General features: G+C 40.1%; 1 protein-coding gene across 6 annotated transcripts in view; it reads left to right on the forward strand.

The window, feature by feature from the left end:
- Positions 1–15,974, forward strand: part of rnf111 (ring finger protein 111) — a 97,949-nt gene that overhangs the window by 32,506 nt on the left and 49,469 nt on the right. For all 6 annotated transcript variants that reach the window (XM_062027777.1, XM_062027794.1, XM_062027784.1 and 3 more), the window contains exons 2-3: positions 11,454–12,404; positions 14,890–15,022. In XM_062027777.1, the coding sequence (XP_061883761.1) occupies positions 11,537–12,404; positions 14,890–15,022 (1,001 nt within the window). In that variant the 5' untranslated portion in view covers positions 11,454–11,536. The remainder of the gene's footprint in view (positions 1–11,453; positions 12,405–14,889; positions 15,023–15,974) is intronic.

Genomic DNA, 15,974 nt, shown 5'->3' on the forward strand with positions numbered 1-15,974 from the left:
AAGAAAGGTTAGCATGTCTACATGCTCTGGTTCTTTTCTTGTTTACAATATTCCCAGCAGCTGAAAATAGGCGCTCAGAAGGGGTCGATGTGGCTGGAACTGAGAGGTAATTAGCCTTCACCTCAAGCCAGGACTGCGAGTGAGCTGAGCTGCAGTTTAAGTTTCTAGAAGGTCAACGGGCTCATAGTGATGTTACTAGTAGTTGACTGGGAGATGTTTATTATCATTTGGGGAGAGTCCGCTGCCTGATGCTCACCTGCTAAACACCTATCTGCTCGACGCTGAAGCGCTGACTACATGCGGTCTGAATACGCACTGCTGATTGGCTGGTAACGTTTTGAATACGCACTGCTGATTGGCTGATAACGCTTTGTGTGTACCAATCAGATGGTTGTGTGGGTGGGACAATGCTGCGTACTGAGACAGAAGCAGAAGGAGCAAAGCAGCTTGTTAAGACTTTAGCTTTAGCTTAGAAACTCGTTCGGTACACCCACGTACCGAACCGAAAGCCCCGTACCGAAACGGTTCAATACAAAACACGTAACGTTACACCCCTAGCAGATACAAATGACACATTCATGTTTTTGTGTAATGATGACAACGTATGCTCACGCGGACGATTGACTGGTTGATGGTTTTCTTTTCAAATGTTCGTTCATAGCCGTTGTGCTGCTATGATAGGCCATTTCCGCTCGACACAGTGTGCATACAACAACATTATTAGGCCGTGTATTGAAATACTCCCACACTTTTGACGACTTTTGGCGTGATTTTTTCCCCCTCGCTTGCACCGTCTGCTTTGCGGTCCGCCATGACGGTAGTGTGACGTAAATATGCGACGCGTCGACGCACAAAAACGACGTCGACGTATTTACGTAACCGATGACGTTGACGCGTCGTTTCAGCCTTAGTCACATATACTGTAATATTGTATATGGTAATTGTTATATATTGTATATATGATATAGACATAATATAATATAATATTTTAGTATATATAATATACTGTACATATATTATGTAAATATTACATATATATAGGGATGATGTTTGATAAGAAATTATCGAGTTCGAACCCATTATCGAATCCTCTTATCGAACCGATTCCTTATCGATTCTCTTATCAAATCCAGATAGGTTGTTGTATATGGAAAAATACACACAATATTTGGTTTAACAAAAGCTCACTTTTATTTTATAAGAAAAAAATAAAATAAAATAAATAAATATTGACTGATGTTACCCCCCTAAAAAAAATAAAAAAAAATATTGACTGTTGTTACCCAAAGTATATTAAGTGGGATTTTTCAGAAAAACAAATATATACAGTTAAAAACAACCTGTCTCTGTGATCACTATAGGTGTATAAATAATATTATAGTGTTAAATAAAATCAGTCCCTTGGGCACGAAACTGAAAATAATACAGCTCTCCAAAAAGTGCACTTCTGCTGCTATTGGAACATCCTTCTGTGTTCCATCAGTGTGGCCTCCTCCAGGAATGACTGCACGTCCTTGTCCTGGAGGGAAAATGAGGGACAGACACAGCATAGAATTAGGGGGGAAATTAGCTGAATGTGAAGACTAGGGTGTCTGTTATTAAGTCTTTAGCATTAGTATGTGGAATTAAATGATTGGATGGATTAAGTAATGAAGTTAAACATTGTACTGATATGATCCACTTTAAGAGGTTGTTCAAATTAATAGCGCTTACAAAGTACAAAGAAGAATTATGAGAAATACTTTCAACCTTATTGAAAATAAGATATTCTTCATGTCAGTATATTAATGACTGAATTAATTAATTACATATTACAAAACTGTTGTATATACTAATTCACAGATGTTATTTTATTATAAAAAGGTCAGTAAATGATGTATATATATGTAAACGCTCTGAAGTGGGAAAAGGGTAGGATTAAATAAGTTTTACTTCTTCCTACTCCTTTTCGGACATGATGCAAAGTGAAATTATATGAAACTGTGATGTGTTGTGCTGTAAGTGTGTTCATGTACGAAATAAACTAAAGAAAGAAAGAAAGCACTAGTTTATTAGACAGACCTGCAAACTCTGGAGTGGTGTAGGCTACAAGATAACGTTAACATTATCAGACACATACAAAAAGGCTAACGTTAACGTTATCAGACACATAAAAAAAGGCTAACGTTACCGTTAGCCACTGACTATGCTTAGGTAACGTTAGTCTATCTAACATTAATGCAGTCCTCGTTGACATAAGAGGTAACGTTATTTTAGCCTAAAGGCTACGAGTGAGCAGATATGGAAATTAACCGGCAACAGTTAACGTCAGTTACTCACCAGCACTATCACTGGAATTGGCGCTGCAGGTTGAAGCAGAGGAAGAGGGGTTTGCGTCGTCATCTCTGTCGCTGCTTCTCCACGACACATTTCTCTAACCTTCAGGTTATGTACGGCCTGAACATGTTTCATCATGCTTGTTGTACTCCCCCCCCCCCCCCCCCCTTACATGAGAGCGAAGCCTGGCAATAATTGCAGATAGCCGTTTCCTCGTCGTATTTTTTTGTAAAATGAAGCCATGCCTTGAGGCGTTTTTTTTCGGTCCATTGTTGTTGCTGCTTCTGTATCTGCCGCCTAAAGACAGAGCTACGTCATTTCCTGGGACGTGCCACAGGGCATTTCCTGTGGGACGGGATTCGTTCCCAGGGATTCTTATAGAGAACCAACTCTTTTTCTTTACTATAGTGGCCTCGATTACGGGAACCGGTTCTCAAAGAGGGATTCGATTATTTTTTATTTTCCCCTCCCTCAGGGGGGGAACTCGACAGGGTGGTTGCTGGTTGTTCCATCTCCATCATTGGGGTCCCTGCGGGTGGGGTGGGTGGTTCCCGTGGCCCTGTGCTGGGCGGTCCTGCGGCGGTCTGCTTGGGTGGGGTGGTCGGGGGCGGGCCGCGCCGTGCTCTCCGGGGGTGGGGGGAAGGCTCTTGGGGGCCCGGTTGCTGGTGGGGCGGGGGCAGTCTTCCCGTCCGGTTGCGGGGAGTCTCTGGGCCCCCCGGGCGGGGCGTCCCGCCTTTCTGCCCGTGTGGGGTGTGGTCTCTCGCTGGCTTGAGGTCTGGCTGTCCCCTGCTTCTCTCGTGCCTTGTCCTCTGCCGGGTGCGTCTGTCTGCGGCCTGCTGCTGGCTCTTACAGGCGTCACAGTGGGCCTGGCTCTGGGGTTCCTGTCGCTGGCCGGCCTGGCTGCGTGGGGCCGGTGGTCCCTGGTTCCCTGGGCACCACACCTGCTGTTTGTGAGTTGGGCTCTCTGGGTGGCTGGAGCCGTACTCTGGCTCCCACACACACACTGGGAGTCAAATATATTGTACATACAAATACACATATACTTACATACATACCGTTGTTCATACATACATACATACATACATAGATACCTACGCTTCCACATACATACACAAATACAGTACATACCTACATACTCAAAGTTTGTACATCCACACGCACATTCACTGTACAAACATACACATACTGTACATATACATTCACTGTACAAACATACATATACACATGCTGTACATATACATTCACTGTACAAACATACATATACACATTCTGTACATATGCAAGTACATATGCATACATACACTCATGCACATAATCACGTTTCATCAAACTTATATTAACGTTGTTGCTCTAGTGGAAATTGGGTAACACATGGCACACTGACAAAGTTTAACCTATTGTTACTGTAACAATCTACAAGGTTAATATAGGTTACTTCTCTTTCTTCCTCTCCATTTTTCTGCATTCATTTGTATCTGTAGTTATCATTACGTATATGTATTGTTGCATTTGAACAACTGTATTTTTGATAATAGAGGAAAATTATTGGTATTGTTCATTATCAATAGAGCTATTTCTATTGGTAATTGTATTGCTCCATTTGTAGTGTAATAATGCTCATTGTCATTTCTGTATTATTTATTTCGCTAATTGCTTCTTTGCTATCACTTTTACCATCATATTTGTACATATCGTATTTGCTGATGTTGCTCTATTGTTGTTGTTGTTATTGTTGTGTTTGCTGTTGTTTTTTTTGTCTCTCTGTCTAATCCCCCTCTTGTCCCCACAAATCCCCCCTCTGTCTTCCTTTTTTTCTCTTTCTATCCCCTCCTGCTACGGCCCCGCTGCATCAAATGATAATGTAAATACATTTAATAAAGTCAAATACAAATAAGGCAACAAGAGAAGTATCCTACACTTGTCTTTTGTAAAGTAAATCTGAACAGCCGATATGGGCATCTACATAAACTATATGATTTGCCTGAGAAGCTGGACAGGACAAAAAAAAAAGGGATTTGAGTCCATGGAATCGGTTCTTTTCTTATCGAACGGTTCTTTTCTTATCGAGCACCCGGGAGAACCGGTTTCGAACATCATCCCTACGTATATATGTTATATTTTATATCGCTATATTTAGTCTATTTATACCTGCATTGTCCTTTCCATCATTGTAACTGAGCTACTGTGTGGAACAATTTCCCTTGTGGATCATTAAAGTTTGTCCAAGTCTAAGTCTACTTCAGTGCAACAGTTTGGCCAACAAAAATAAATAGTGATACCTCTCACATCTAACACACAATCTTTGTGCCGCCCTCTCTGCCAACTCAGCCTGCATTCAATTCGATGAAATGACAAAACATTTTAGCTAGTAGTGATGTTATTGGAACACTAACAAAGTTAGCAGTTAAATTAAAGGACAAGTGAAAATCCCAGTAAACACACTAAAGACTTTATAAACAAGTTGTGGCAACGTTCACGACACATTGCCTGCTGCATGCTAACTCTCAGTCCCAGCACCTGACGGAAGGATGCCAGCTTCACGTTCAAAATGAAACTGCAACATCAAATATTGTTCCCCTCCAAAAAGCATTGCGCTCTTAATCGCACACTGACACTCCACAGAAGTAGAAGTGATTGAAATGAAACGAAGCGATTGGCTCCGTTAGCTTGGGGGGAACATTTTCAAAGCAAAGACCATCAAGTCGCCGCCATGTTTCCCGAGCCGAATGGCTCTTTTGCGCATGCGCAGATGCTGCGGCGCTTCAGTATTCAGAAAGTAAGCAGTTGCCTAAAATGCATTAATAAATGACGTTTTTCGGTAATTAAAAATTTAAACGGTGTTACTAACCGTCTGGAATTTTACCGCTGTCTATCGTTATACCGTTTATCGTTACATCCCTAGTCCATTAACAAGTAAAAAATTGAGGGCTGTCACGGCATGTTGCTGTGGATACTGGTAATTTTTTAGGGCATTACGGAAAATGACAAGGGTGGTCGCGGCAAATGCTGTGGTTGCCGTGGTTATATTCAAGCCCCTACGTTCTGGGCCTGCCTGTTGGGTGGGGGTCGGCGCCTCAGGCTACTGCATCCGGACTGCGTGTCTGGAGCTCCTGGGTCCCGCCGTTCATCCCTTCCGGGTGCCCGTCTTGGTTGGGGCCTGCTGGGTCTGGTCCCTGCGTCTACTGTGGTGGCTTGGTGCTGCAGGGTATTCCGAGGTGCTGCGAGTCGGCCAGTTGTTGGGGTAGCGACCTTGTGTGTCAGCATGTCTGTGATCTTCTTTTAATTCTTTTTTTATTTATTTTTTATTTATTTTTTTAATAAATAGATTTAATTATTTATTTTATTTTAATATATTTTATTAATATTATTATTATTATTATTATGTATTTATTTATTTTATTTATTTATTCCCCTACCTCAGGGGGGGGACTCGGCGGGGCGGTTGCTGGTTGTTCCATCTCCATCGTTGGGGTCCCTGCGGGTGGGGTGGGTGGTTCCTGTGGCCCCGTGCTGGGTGGTCCTGTGGCGGCCAGCTTGGGTGGGGTGGCCGTGGGCTGGCCTCGCCGCGCTCTCCGGGGGTGGGGGGGCTCGTGGGGGCCCTGTTGCCGGTGGGGCGGGGGCGGTCTTCCCGTCCGGTTGCGGGGGGTTTCCGGGCCCCTCGGGCGGGGCGTCCCGCCTTTCTGTCCGTGTGGGGTGTGGTCTCTCGCTGGCTTGGGGTCTGGCTGCCCCCTGTTTTTCTCGTGCCTTGTCCTCTGCCGGGTGCGTCTGTCTGCGGCCTGCTGCTGGCCCTTGTGGGCGGCACGGTGGGCCAGGCTCTGGGGTTCCTGTCGCTGTCCGGCTTGGCTGCGTGGGGGCGGTGGCCCCTGGTTCCCTGGGCACCACACCTACTGTTTGTGGGATCGGTTCTCGGGGAGGCTGGGGCCGTACTCTGGCTCCCGCACACACTGGGAGTCAAATGTATTGTACATACAAATTCACATATACTCACACACATACATACAGACATACATATGTACCTACGCTCCCACATACATATACAAATAAATACAGTACATATTTACACACTCAAAGTTCGTACATCCACACGCACATTCATTATACAAACATACTGTATACACATACTGTACATATACATTCACTGTAAAAACATACATATACACATACTGTACATATACACTCACTGTACAAACACACACATACTACACATACATTCACTGTACAAACACACACATACATATACTGTACATATACATTCACTGTACAAACACACATATACACATACTGTACATATACATTCACTGTTCAAACACACATACTGTATACACATTCTGTACATATACATTCGCTGTACACACATATACACATACTGTACATATACATTCACTGTACAAGCACACATACACATACTGTACATATACAAGTACATATGCACACATACACTCATGCACATAATCACGTTTCATCAAACATATATTAACGTTGTTGCCCTAGGGTAAACTGGGTATAACACATGGCACACTGACAAAGCTTAACCTATTGTTACTATAACAATCTACAAGGTTAATGTAGGTTGCTTCTCTTTCTTCCCCTCCATTTTTCTGCATTCTTTCGTATATCAAGTTATCATTACGTATATGTATTGTTGCATTTGAACAATTGTATTGTTGATAATAAAGGTAAAGTACTGGTATTGTTTATTATCAATAGCACTATTTCTATTGGTATTCATATTGCTCCATTTTTAGTGTAATAATGCTCATTGTCATTTCTGTATTTTTTTTTTAATTTTCGCTAACTGCTTATTTGCTATTACTTTTACCATCATATTTGTACATGTTGTATTTGCTGATGTTGCTCTGTTGTTGTTGTTGTTGTGTTTGCTGTTGTTGTTTTTGTCTCTCTGTCTAATCCCCCTCTTGTCCCCACAATTCCCCCCTCTGTCTTCCTTTTTCTCTCTTTCTATCCCCTCCTGCTCCGGCCCGGCTGCACCAAATGATAATATAAATACATTTAATAAAGTCAAAATACAAGTAAGGCAACAAGAGAAGTATCCTACACTTCTCTTTTGTAAAGTAAATCTGAACAGCCGATATGGGCATCTACATCTGCTATATGATTTGCCCGAGAAGCTGGGCAGGACATTATAAAAAAAATAAAAAAATATTCAAGCCCTGCACCCACAATGAATTAGGGCTGGGCGATATACGTATCAAGTATGCGGCAAAAGCATTGCTACAAAAAGTAGCAGCACTACTAATTTGTAGCATCATTTGAAAAGTCACCCGCTAGAGCAGGGGTCACTAACGCGGTGCCCGCGGGCACCAGGTAGCCCCTAAGGACCAGATGAGTAGCCCGCTGGCCTGTTCTAAAAATAGCTCAAATAGCAGCACTTACCAGTGAGCTGCCTCTATTTTTAAAATGTTATTTATTTACTGGCAAGCTGGTCTCGCTTTGCTCGACATTTTTAATTCTAAGAGAGACAAAAATCATAGAATTTGAAAATCCAAGAAAATATTTTAAAGACTTGGTCTTCACTTGTTTAAATAAATTCATAATTTTTTTTACTTTGCTTCTTATAACTTTCAGAAAGACAATTTTAGAGAAAAAATACAACCTTAAAAATGATTTTAGGATTTTTAAACACATATACCTTTTTACATTTTAAATTCCTTCCTCTTCTTTCCTGACAATTTAAATCAATGTTCAAGTAAATTTATTTTTTTTATTGTAAAGAATAATAAATACATTTTAATTTAATTCTTCATTTTAGCTTCTGTTTTTTCGACGAAGAATATTTGTGAAATATTTCTTCAAACTTATAATTAAAATTCAAAAAAATTATTCTGGCAAATCTAGAAAATCTGTAGAATCAAATTTAAATCTTATTTCAAAGTCTTTTGAATTTCTTTAAAAATTTTTGTTCTGGAAAATCTAGAAGAAATAATGATTTGTCTTTGTTAGAAATATAGCTTGGTCCAATTTGTTATATATTCTAACAAAGTGCAGATTGGATTTTAATCTATTTAAAACATGTCATCAAAATTCTAAAATTAATCTTAATCAGGAAAAATTACTAATGATGTTCCATAAATTATTTTTTAAATTTTTTCAAAAAGATTCAAATTAGCTAGTTTTTCTCTTCTTTTTTTCGGTTGAATTTTGAATTTTAAAGAGTCGAAATTGAAGATAAACTATGTTTCAAAATGTTATTGTCATTTTTTTCGTGTTTTCTCCTCTTTTAAAAACCGTTCAATTAAGTGTAAATATCATTAATTATTAATAATAACATAGAGTTAAAGGTAAATTGAGCAAATTGGCTATTTCTGGCAATTTATTTAAGTGCGTATCAAACTGGTAGCCCTTCGCATTAATCAGTACCCAAGAAGTAGCTCTTGGTTTCAAAAAGGTTGGTGACCCCTGCGCTAGAGAATGAAGAGTGCTTGAAACTCCGCATGTCAACATCTCCGGCCGGTGCCACACCCAACAAAATGCCGAAGCAACCAGCACTGACCCAATTGAGCCTGACGTCTTCCATTTCCAGATCAACACCGTATGAAAAAAATTGTCAACAGAAGGAGATAACGTCCGCAGTAACCTACCACTTATCGAAGGACATACACTATTTGATTTCCTATTATGCAGCTAATTTTTATTTTACAGTTTTTGAAATATCTTGTGTGACATCATGCACAAAAGTGCACTTTATTTGTTTTAAAATATTGTAGTGGCGTTCTGTACAAAAAGTGCACTTTAATTTAGTGTTGTTTTGATATGTCGTCTTAGTGACATCAGGCACAAAAGTGTACAAATAGTCTGTTTTAAAATGTCTGACAATCTTGCACTTTCTGTTTTAAAATGACATGAATGTTTATGCCACTGCTTAATAACTGTTTAATAAATACAGTTTTGGTGAATTTACTTAGTTGTGATTTCCCTCTCTGCATGAAAGTTTAGAATTAGCATATATTAATGCAGTATGAACAATAATGTTTTAATGTAGACAGATAGAATCATCGTACTGCTGTGATTATATGCATCAAGTGTTAATTCAAGGCTAAGGCAAAATATCGAGATATATATCGTGCATCGTGACATGGCCTAAAAATATCGAGATATTAATAAAAGGCCATATCGCCCAGCCCTACCGTGAATACATAAAACAAAAACAGTTGATGCATGTGATTGATATCGGCTGATTTCACTAATGAATGATCGTAATCGGCAGCATAAAACACTGATCAGAACATCTTTATCTCTAACACAAACGACAGAATATGTGTAAATGTTTTTTAAGTGGTTTTCATAAAGTATGTTTTTGTGAAAGTGTACTACTGTTTAATAATAGCTTGGTGAGAATAGTACATTTTGACCCTGCCTTCTAAAAGAATCGGATTCGAGAATGGTTGGGAACTGTAATCGAAACGAGGAACTTGCACCGTAAACTTGCAAATGGAAATGATGCCCAACCTTATCATTAACCTTGGAGAGTGGACTAAAAGTGGATCCTCCTTCAGGCAGATTCTCTGTCCAGGGTTTACAAGTCCGGCCCCTCGGTCCTTTAACTTTCTGAAAATCTTGCCCCTGGTACAATTTAGTTGAATAACCCTGCTCTATAGAAAATAAGAACATGAATTTGGGGATTATAATGAGAATGGAAACACTGATGGTCATGTGACAAAGGCAGTGTTTCTCACTAATTTGTGGTGGTGGGGGGTATGGTAGGGGCAGTGTCAAAATGACATATCATTTGCATAATTGGCTATAATGCTTTTTTTTTTTTTTTAAAGGCTAAAAAATATATATATTTTAAAAAAACAATTATATTGTTAGTCTCAACATATTTTTCTTGTTGCATTATATAGTTCTGCTGTGGTTTTCAATTATTGCTGCTTATTTTATTAGTACAATATAAAACAGGCTTGAATTTGTACACCCCTGATTTATTTATATAATTATTCTACCCTCCCTTAATGTTGGAATTTAGTTTAGCAGATAGGTAAACAGTCCTTCACATTGAAGATGAAAAAAAGTCCTACTTAAGGTTGTTTATTGATAGGCTCCACCAAAGTTCAGTTACTGTCGAACTAAGCACACAAAGAAAAGTACTTTATACCCATAAAGTGCAAATACATATAAGAATCATGTTAGAAGTCAGTTATGTAGTTTATGCATAACCATAACTAAAAAACACATTAACCGACCAACAGATTTCAACTGATGCATCCAGTTGACTGATGCATCCAAACACAACGGCCAACCAAGTAGATGACTCATTGAATCAAAGCTTCCGTCCCAGTTAGTGAGATATTAACATACTTTAGTTTGTTTTGTCTTGTTCAGCTTCTTATTTTTATTTTTCTGTATGCTACATTTTGAGCAATTTAAGAACAAAATCAGTGAGAGTTATTAAATGTTTGTCGCAGTCTTATGTGTAGCTTTGTAAAACATTAGCTTTTTATGTAATCTAATCTTGACATGCTCAAATGGATGTGGACACGCTCCCTAAATTTATCATCGGTGATAAAACAGACCATTTCTAGATTACTTTCTAGATTTTTATGCACTGTATCATTCATTTCAGTTATTTCCTCTCATGGGTAAAGTCACTAATAGTAGGCTTTCAGCAGAATGACTAACTATACAATTTCAACAAGAATGTATAAAACTTCTCAATAAAAGAGGAGAAATATGACCTTAGGGAAAAATGTAACTGAAAACATTTGTATGCACATACGACACTTAAAACCTTTAGCATAACAGTACGTGAAATTAAGTTATCGAGTGGATTAGGCAAATAAGTAAAAAATGCAAGAAACTGTTCAAACTCAGTGTTTACAAAGACGAAGAATCTTGATAGAAACTTAAAGTTTTCTGATTCTAATTCATCTTACTCAACTATATATTTGACAACTGTTTTACTTATTACTCATACATCGTTTTAAATTGTGTTAAACATTGAGAATATGAAGTGAAAAACATGTTAGTAATTGCTATGAAGAGGTAGAACTGTGCTTTTTCTTACTGACTTTTTTTCAGACATGTAATGAGAAATTGAAAAATGTGATTTATCATATTGTAACTGTAAGCATGTTGGAAAACCTAACAACAATCTTTTTTTCTTTTTTTGGGTTCTATAGGTGTTGTAAGATGAAGTGGTTTGAAGCATAGGAAGTGCTGTGAGCATATTCACTCTCAGCTTGGTCAGGACAGACCTGCCACTATGAAGAGTGAAGTGCCGTCCGATGCGCACGGTAGACAGGAGCATCTGAAGGAGCCGCTGGTGAACCCGGAGTCCATGGAGGCAGCCAAGAGCTTCACGAGCAACATGGACGTAATCGGAATGGCAGACAGCGAGTTTGCCACACTGTGCTCCGAATCCAGGCATCGGAGCTTGAGGGACACGGGGGCTCACAAGGACTTGGAGAGCGGACGCAGAAAAAGAAAGGTCGGACAGGCTGGACCATCTGACTGTTCGCTTAAAGTGGGCCATCTCAGCGAGTCTTCCATGGCCCCTCAGCGTCCCGGGGAAGAACCTTTGCAGCACTCTAGTGAGGATGAACGCAATCACGAGTCATCTTTTAGTGACTGTGCATCATCCCCATCCTCCAGCTTACGATTTGGGGACTCGGAGACACTAAGCTCTGAGGAGGATGCGGAAGCTGGACCCACTGGGGCAGGGCAAAAAGCGCCTCTCCTGACAACAGGAGCCACCGGAGTTAGTCTTCGCTCTGTTGTGGGTCGAACGAGGCGGACACGCTCGCATAAGTGGGTGCGGTCAGAGGCAGAGCCGGTGTTGCTGAAACGCCCGTGTTTGAGCAGTCGGCGGCCTCTTCATAGGAAACGATTTGTGAAATCAGTTCCCGGGGCAGGGCAGCGTACGCAGAAGCAAAAGGAGAGACTACTACTGCAGAGGAAGAAACGAGAAGTGATTGCACGTCGAAAATATGCTTTACTCAATAGCACAAGTAGTTCTAGTGAGGAGCTGAACAGCGGGTCGTCCACTCCTTCCTCGACTGAAGCAGAGGATGAGCTGTATGTGGATGTCAGCAGCACCAGCAGCCAGCCCAACAGTGCTGCTGTAGCCACAGGTAATTACTGCCCTTGATTCTGTACTTCTCTATTATCTCTCTCTGTCTCCATGCATTTATAATGGCAAACCAGCGGTTTGTTATTATAACATTGATACCTTAAGCTAGTAAGCTGGTGTACATATTCATCTGTGGCCTTCACAGTGTGTTGAAATTTAGGTACCGCAAGGGCTCATGCATCTTCCATTGTTTTGAAATGTCTCTTTTTATTTGGGAGTGGGGGTCAGCTTTACACAAAATATGATCCCTTTATCAAAGATGATAATAAGAATTAAGTGATCGTCTAGAATTATTCTGAGAAGAATTGTTTGCCTCCAGTTTTAAGTAATATGCAAATTCAGTGTCACAGTAAAGTCCAAATGGCAAGAATACAGTTAAGATGTTAATATTAGTGTATTCCAATAGGAAGGCCTTCAATGTATTTTTATTATCAATATATTGCTTATTTATCATTTTCCTTTCATTTCCACCAAGTAGTACAGGTCACATTGGTTTGCCATTGTATGGTTTGGTTCAGTAATTCTGATCCAATGGGTTGGTGATAGTTACATCAACTACGTAAATAACATTTCATCAAAGAAGCGATCAACAATCACTGTGCAGAAGTTATATTTTCTGACCCTCTACAATTGAATCGTCCAAAATGTGTGCACTATGGAACTGAAGCGTACTCCTCGATGAACACACGGCGATTAGCTAATCTGTTAGATAAAGACTCACCCGCGATACCTATTGTACAATTTGTTTGTGCATTGAATCTATTTGTTTTGTCACATGCAGAGTTAAAGCACTAGAACCCCCTCTTTATACAATGCACTACAAAATACAATCAAAAAATCAATATTGAATTTGTGATTATCCTACAGTGTCAATCAAAAGATTACAATGAAATGGGATTGGCTGGTGTGGGTCTGTGAAGTTAATAATGTTCTCCAGATGAGCTGTGATGGAAATTATAGTCATTTGTAACTGTTCAACATATTTATGTAACGCTTAGATCTGTTCCATTTTCTCTTCTTTGGGAAATGCCCTGATAGTTCGTACAAAGGTCATGATCAATTTTTCTGATGAGCAGTAACAGCATAAATCAGGTGGGAGGAAACGGAAGGCCTCTGAGGGAAACTAAGGCACTTGTTTGTCGTAGCAAAAAACAAGAAGGCGAGTTAACCATTATTGTTGGTAATAGGGCTTTGGCACAGAAATTATGTAAAAACTAATTGGTCACGTTACTAAGAGCCTTTTCTATCTGAAAACCAATACATTTAATGTAATCATTAATCTGCATTCTTAATGCATACTTTGACCCATACTGATTAATGCATATTCTTATTTTTTAGGGTTTTTTTGTTTTGTTTTTTTGTTGTTGTTTTTACTGAGACCTGTGTTCTTTTTGTAACCATATGAAAGTCTCACCTTATTTCCCAGTTAGTTGCAGAGGGTGCTAAGCAGCAACGCTTGGGGGATTGACATCTCTTTTGGGAATGATGAACATCACTTGCATGGCAAGTTGCTTACGATTGTGCACAAAAACACCACTGTTGTACAAACCAGTTACCATTACACACAGTCAGATTTAAGATGGATATAATTTAATGTAAATCAATTGGGGTATGTTTCAATTCTTTCTTTGTCATGTATGGATGACATGACATAGGCTGTGTTGCAACCAAAATCTTGGGTTAAACAGAAATATTGCATAAACTATTTTAACAACTGTGGCAGAGGGGTTAGTGCGTCTGCCTCACAATACGAAGGTCCTGAGTAGTCGTGAGTTCAATCCCGGCCTCGGGATCTTTCTGTGTGGAGCTTGTATGTCCTCCCCGTGACTGCGTGGGTTCCCTCCGGGTACTCCGGCTTCCTCGATAGGTTGATTGGCAACACTAAATTGGCCCTAGTGTGTGAATGTGAGTGTGAATGTTGTCTGTCTATCTGTGTTGGCCCTGCGATGAGGTGGCGACTTGTCCAGGGTGTACCCCGCCTTCCGCCTGATTGTAGCTGAGATAGGCTCCAGCGCCCCCCACGACCCCGAAGGGAATAAGCGGTAGAAAATGGATGGATAGATTGTAACAATTAAGGCGGTCTTTGACTAAGGATTTTTATAGTCATTAGATTTTGCCCGACAATTCGACTGCGTGATTAATAGTCGAATATGACTCACCGAATCGAATCATGTACTCCTCGACTATTTGAAGACAGCTCTGGTAACTTTCACAATCATTGTTTATATATATTTATGGTTTTAAAAACAAAAAAGCTAACGTGATTGCGATCCAGCTGGTCATTTTCTTGTAATTAAACTAGACCTCAGTGCAAATTGATAGGGTGTATGAAATAACGGTAATCTGTTAACGCGATTGCGTTGTCAAGGTACTAAACAATACGCAATGTCATAAATGTTTTTAAAAATTACTGTGTCAAATTGTTTGAGGCAAACTCAACTGAACTCATTTGTCTAAGTATGTCATGTTGATGGTCATGTGACCAGGTGCTCTGGATGAAGACGTGGTCGTGATTGAGGCTACTCCAGCTCCAGCACCTGCTGTCCCCGCCAGTGAGGAGATCAACGTCACCTCGACCGACAGCGAGGTGGAGATAGTCACAGTCGGAGATGGTTACAGGTAGGCAACATTTTAGTTGCTACTCAAACATGGGCCTGCGTACCCTCTCAGCATTCGTATTTGCTCACAGGTCTTCATCCACACTATTTTAAAGAGAAATCAATTGTCGAATGAATTGGTGAAATTAAAAATAGAAAGGCTAACACATAAGCCTACATTTTTCCCATTGAGTACCTCTTTTCTATGAGTATATGTTGTTCAGTGTTCTGGCTGTTATTTTGTTGATGCTGTTCCCTAACAAAGCAGTGCATTAGGGGAGCATTCCAGTGTTTCAGCAGAGCACAGTGGGATGCTTTCTAGAGCTGTCCTGCCCAGAGCGCAGCGCGTTACAACAAATAGAATAGCTGATACAGATCAATAAAAAAAACACTTGATCAGTCCCTGTTCTCATGCTACAGTTCAGCTTAGGACATGCATGCCCAAGTTGATTTTGATATGATTTTGAATGTCGTGTTTTAAAATACAAATTGTATGTTTTAGTACAGGATTCATTGGCCACTTTCGTTTGTTAAAGACTTAGAATACAGTATTTTGTATGTGTTCTACTGTATACCAGGCCTACCAGAGCTTTCTCTCTAAAAATACAAGAATAATATCAAATATACTTTATACATCTATCTATATCGCGGGATCTCTAAGGCAGAACATCCGGGCGGTATAGCTCGGTTGGTAGAGCGGCCGTGCCAGCAACTTGAGGGTTGCAGGTTCGATCCCCGCTTCCGCCATCCTAGTCACTGCCGTTGTGTCCTTGGGCAAGACACTTTACCCACCTGCTCCCAGTGCCACCCACACTGGTTTGAATGTAACTTAGATATTGGGTTTCACTATGTAAAGCGCTTTGAGTCACTTGAGAAAAAGCGCTATATAAATGTACTTCACTTCACTTCACATAATCAATTTGAGTATATTGTATACCAAATTCACATGTTAAAAAAACCTCAACGTCCAATTC

Source organism: Entelurus aequoreus, linkage group LG02, assembly GCF_033978785.1.
Source record: "Entelurus aequoreus isolate RoL-2023_Sb linkage group LG02, RoL_Eaeq_v1.1, whole genome shotgun sequence".
Classification (NCBI taxonomy): Eukaryota; Metazoa; Chordata; class Actinopteri; order Syngnathiformes; family Syngnathidae; genus Entelurus; species Entelurus aequoreus.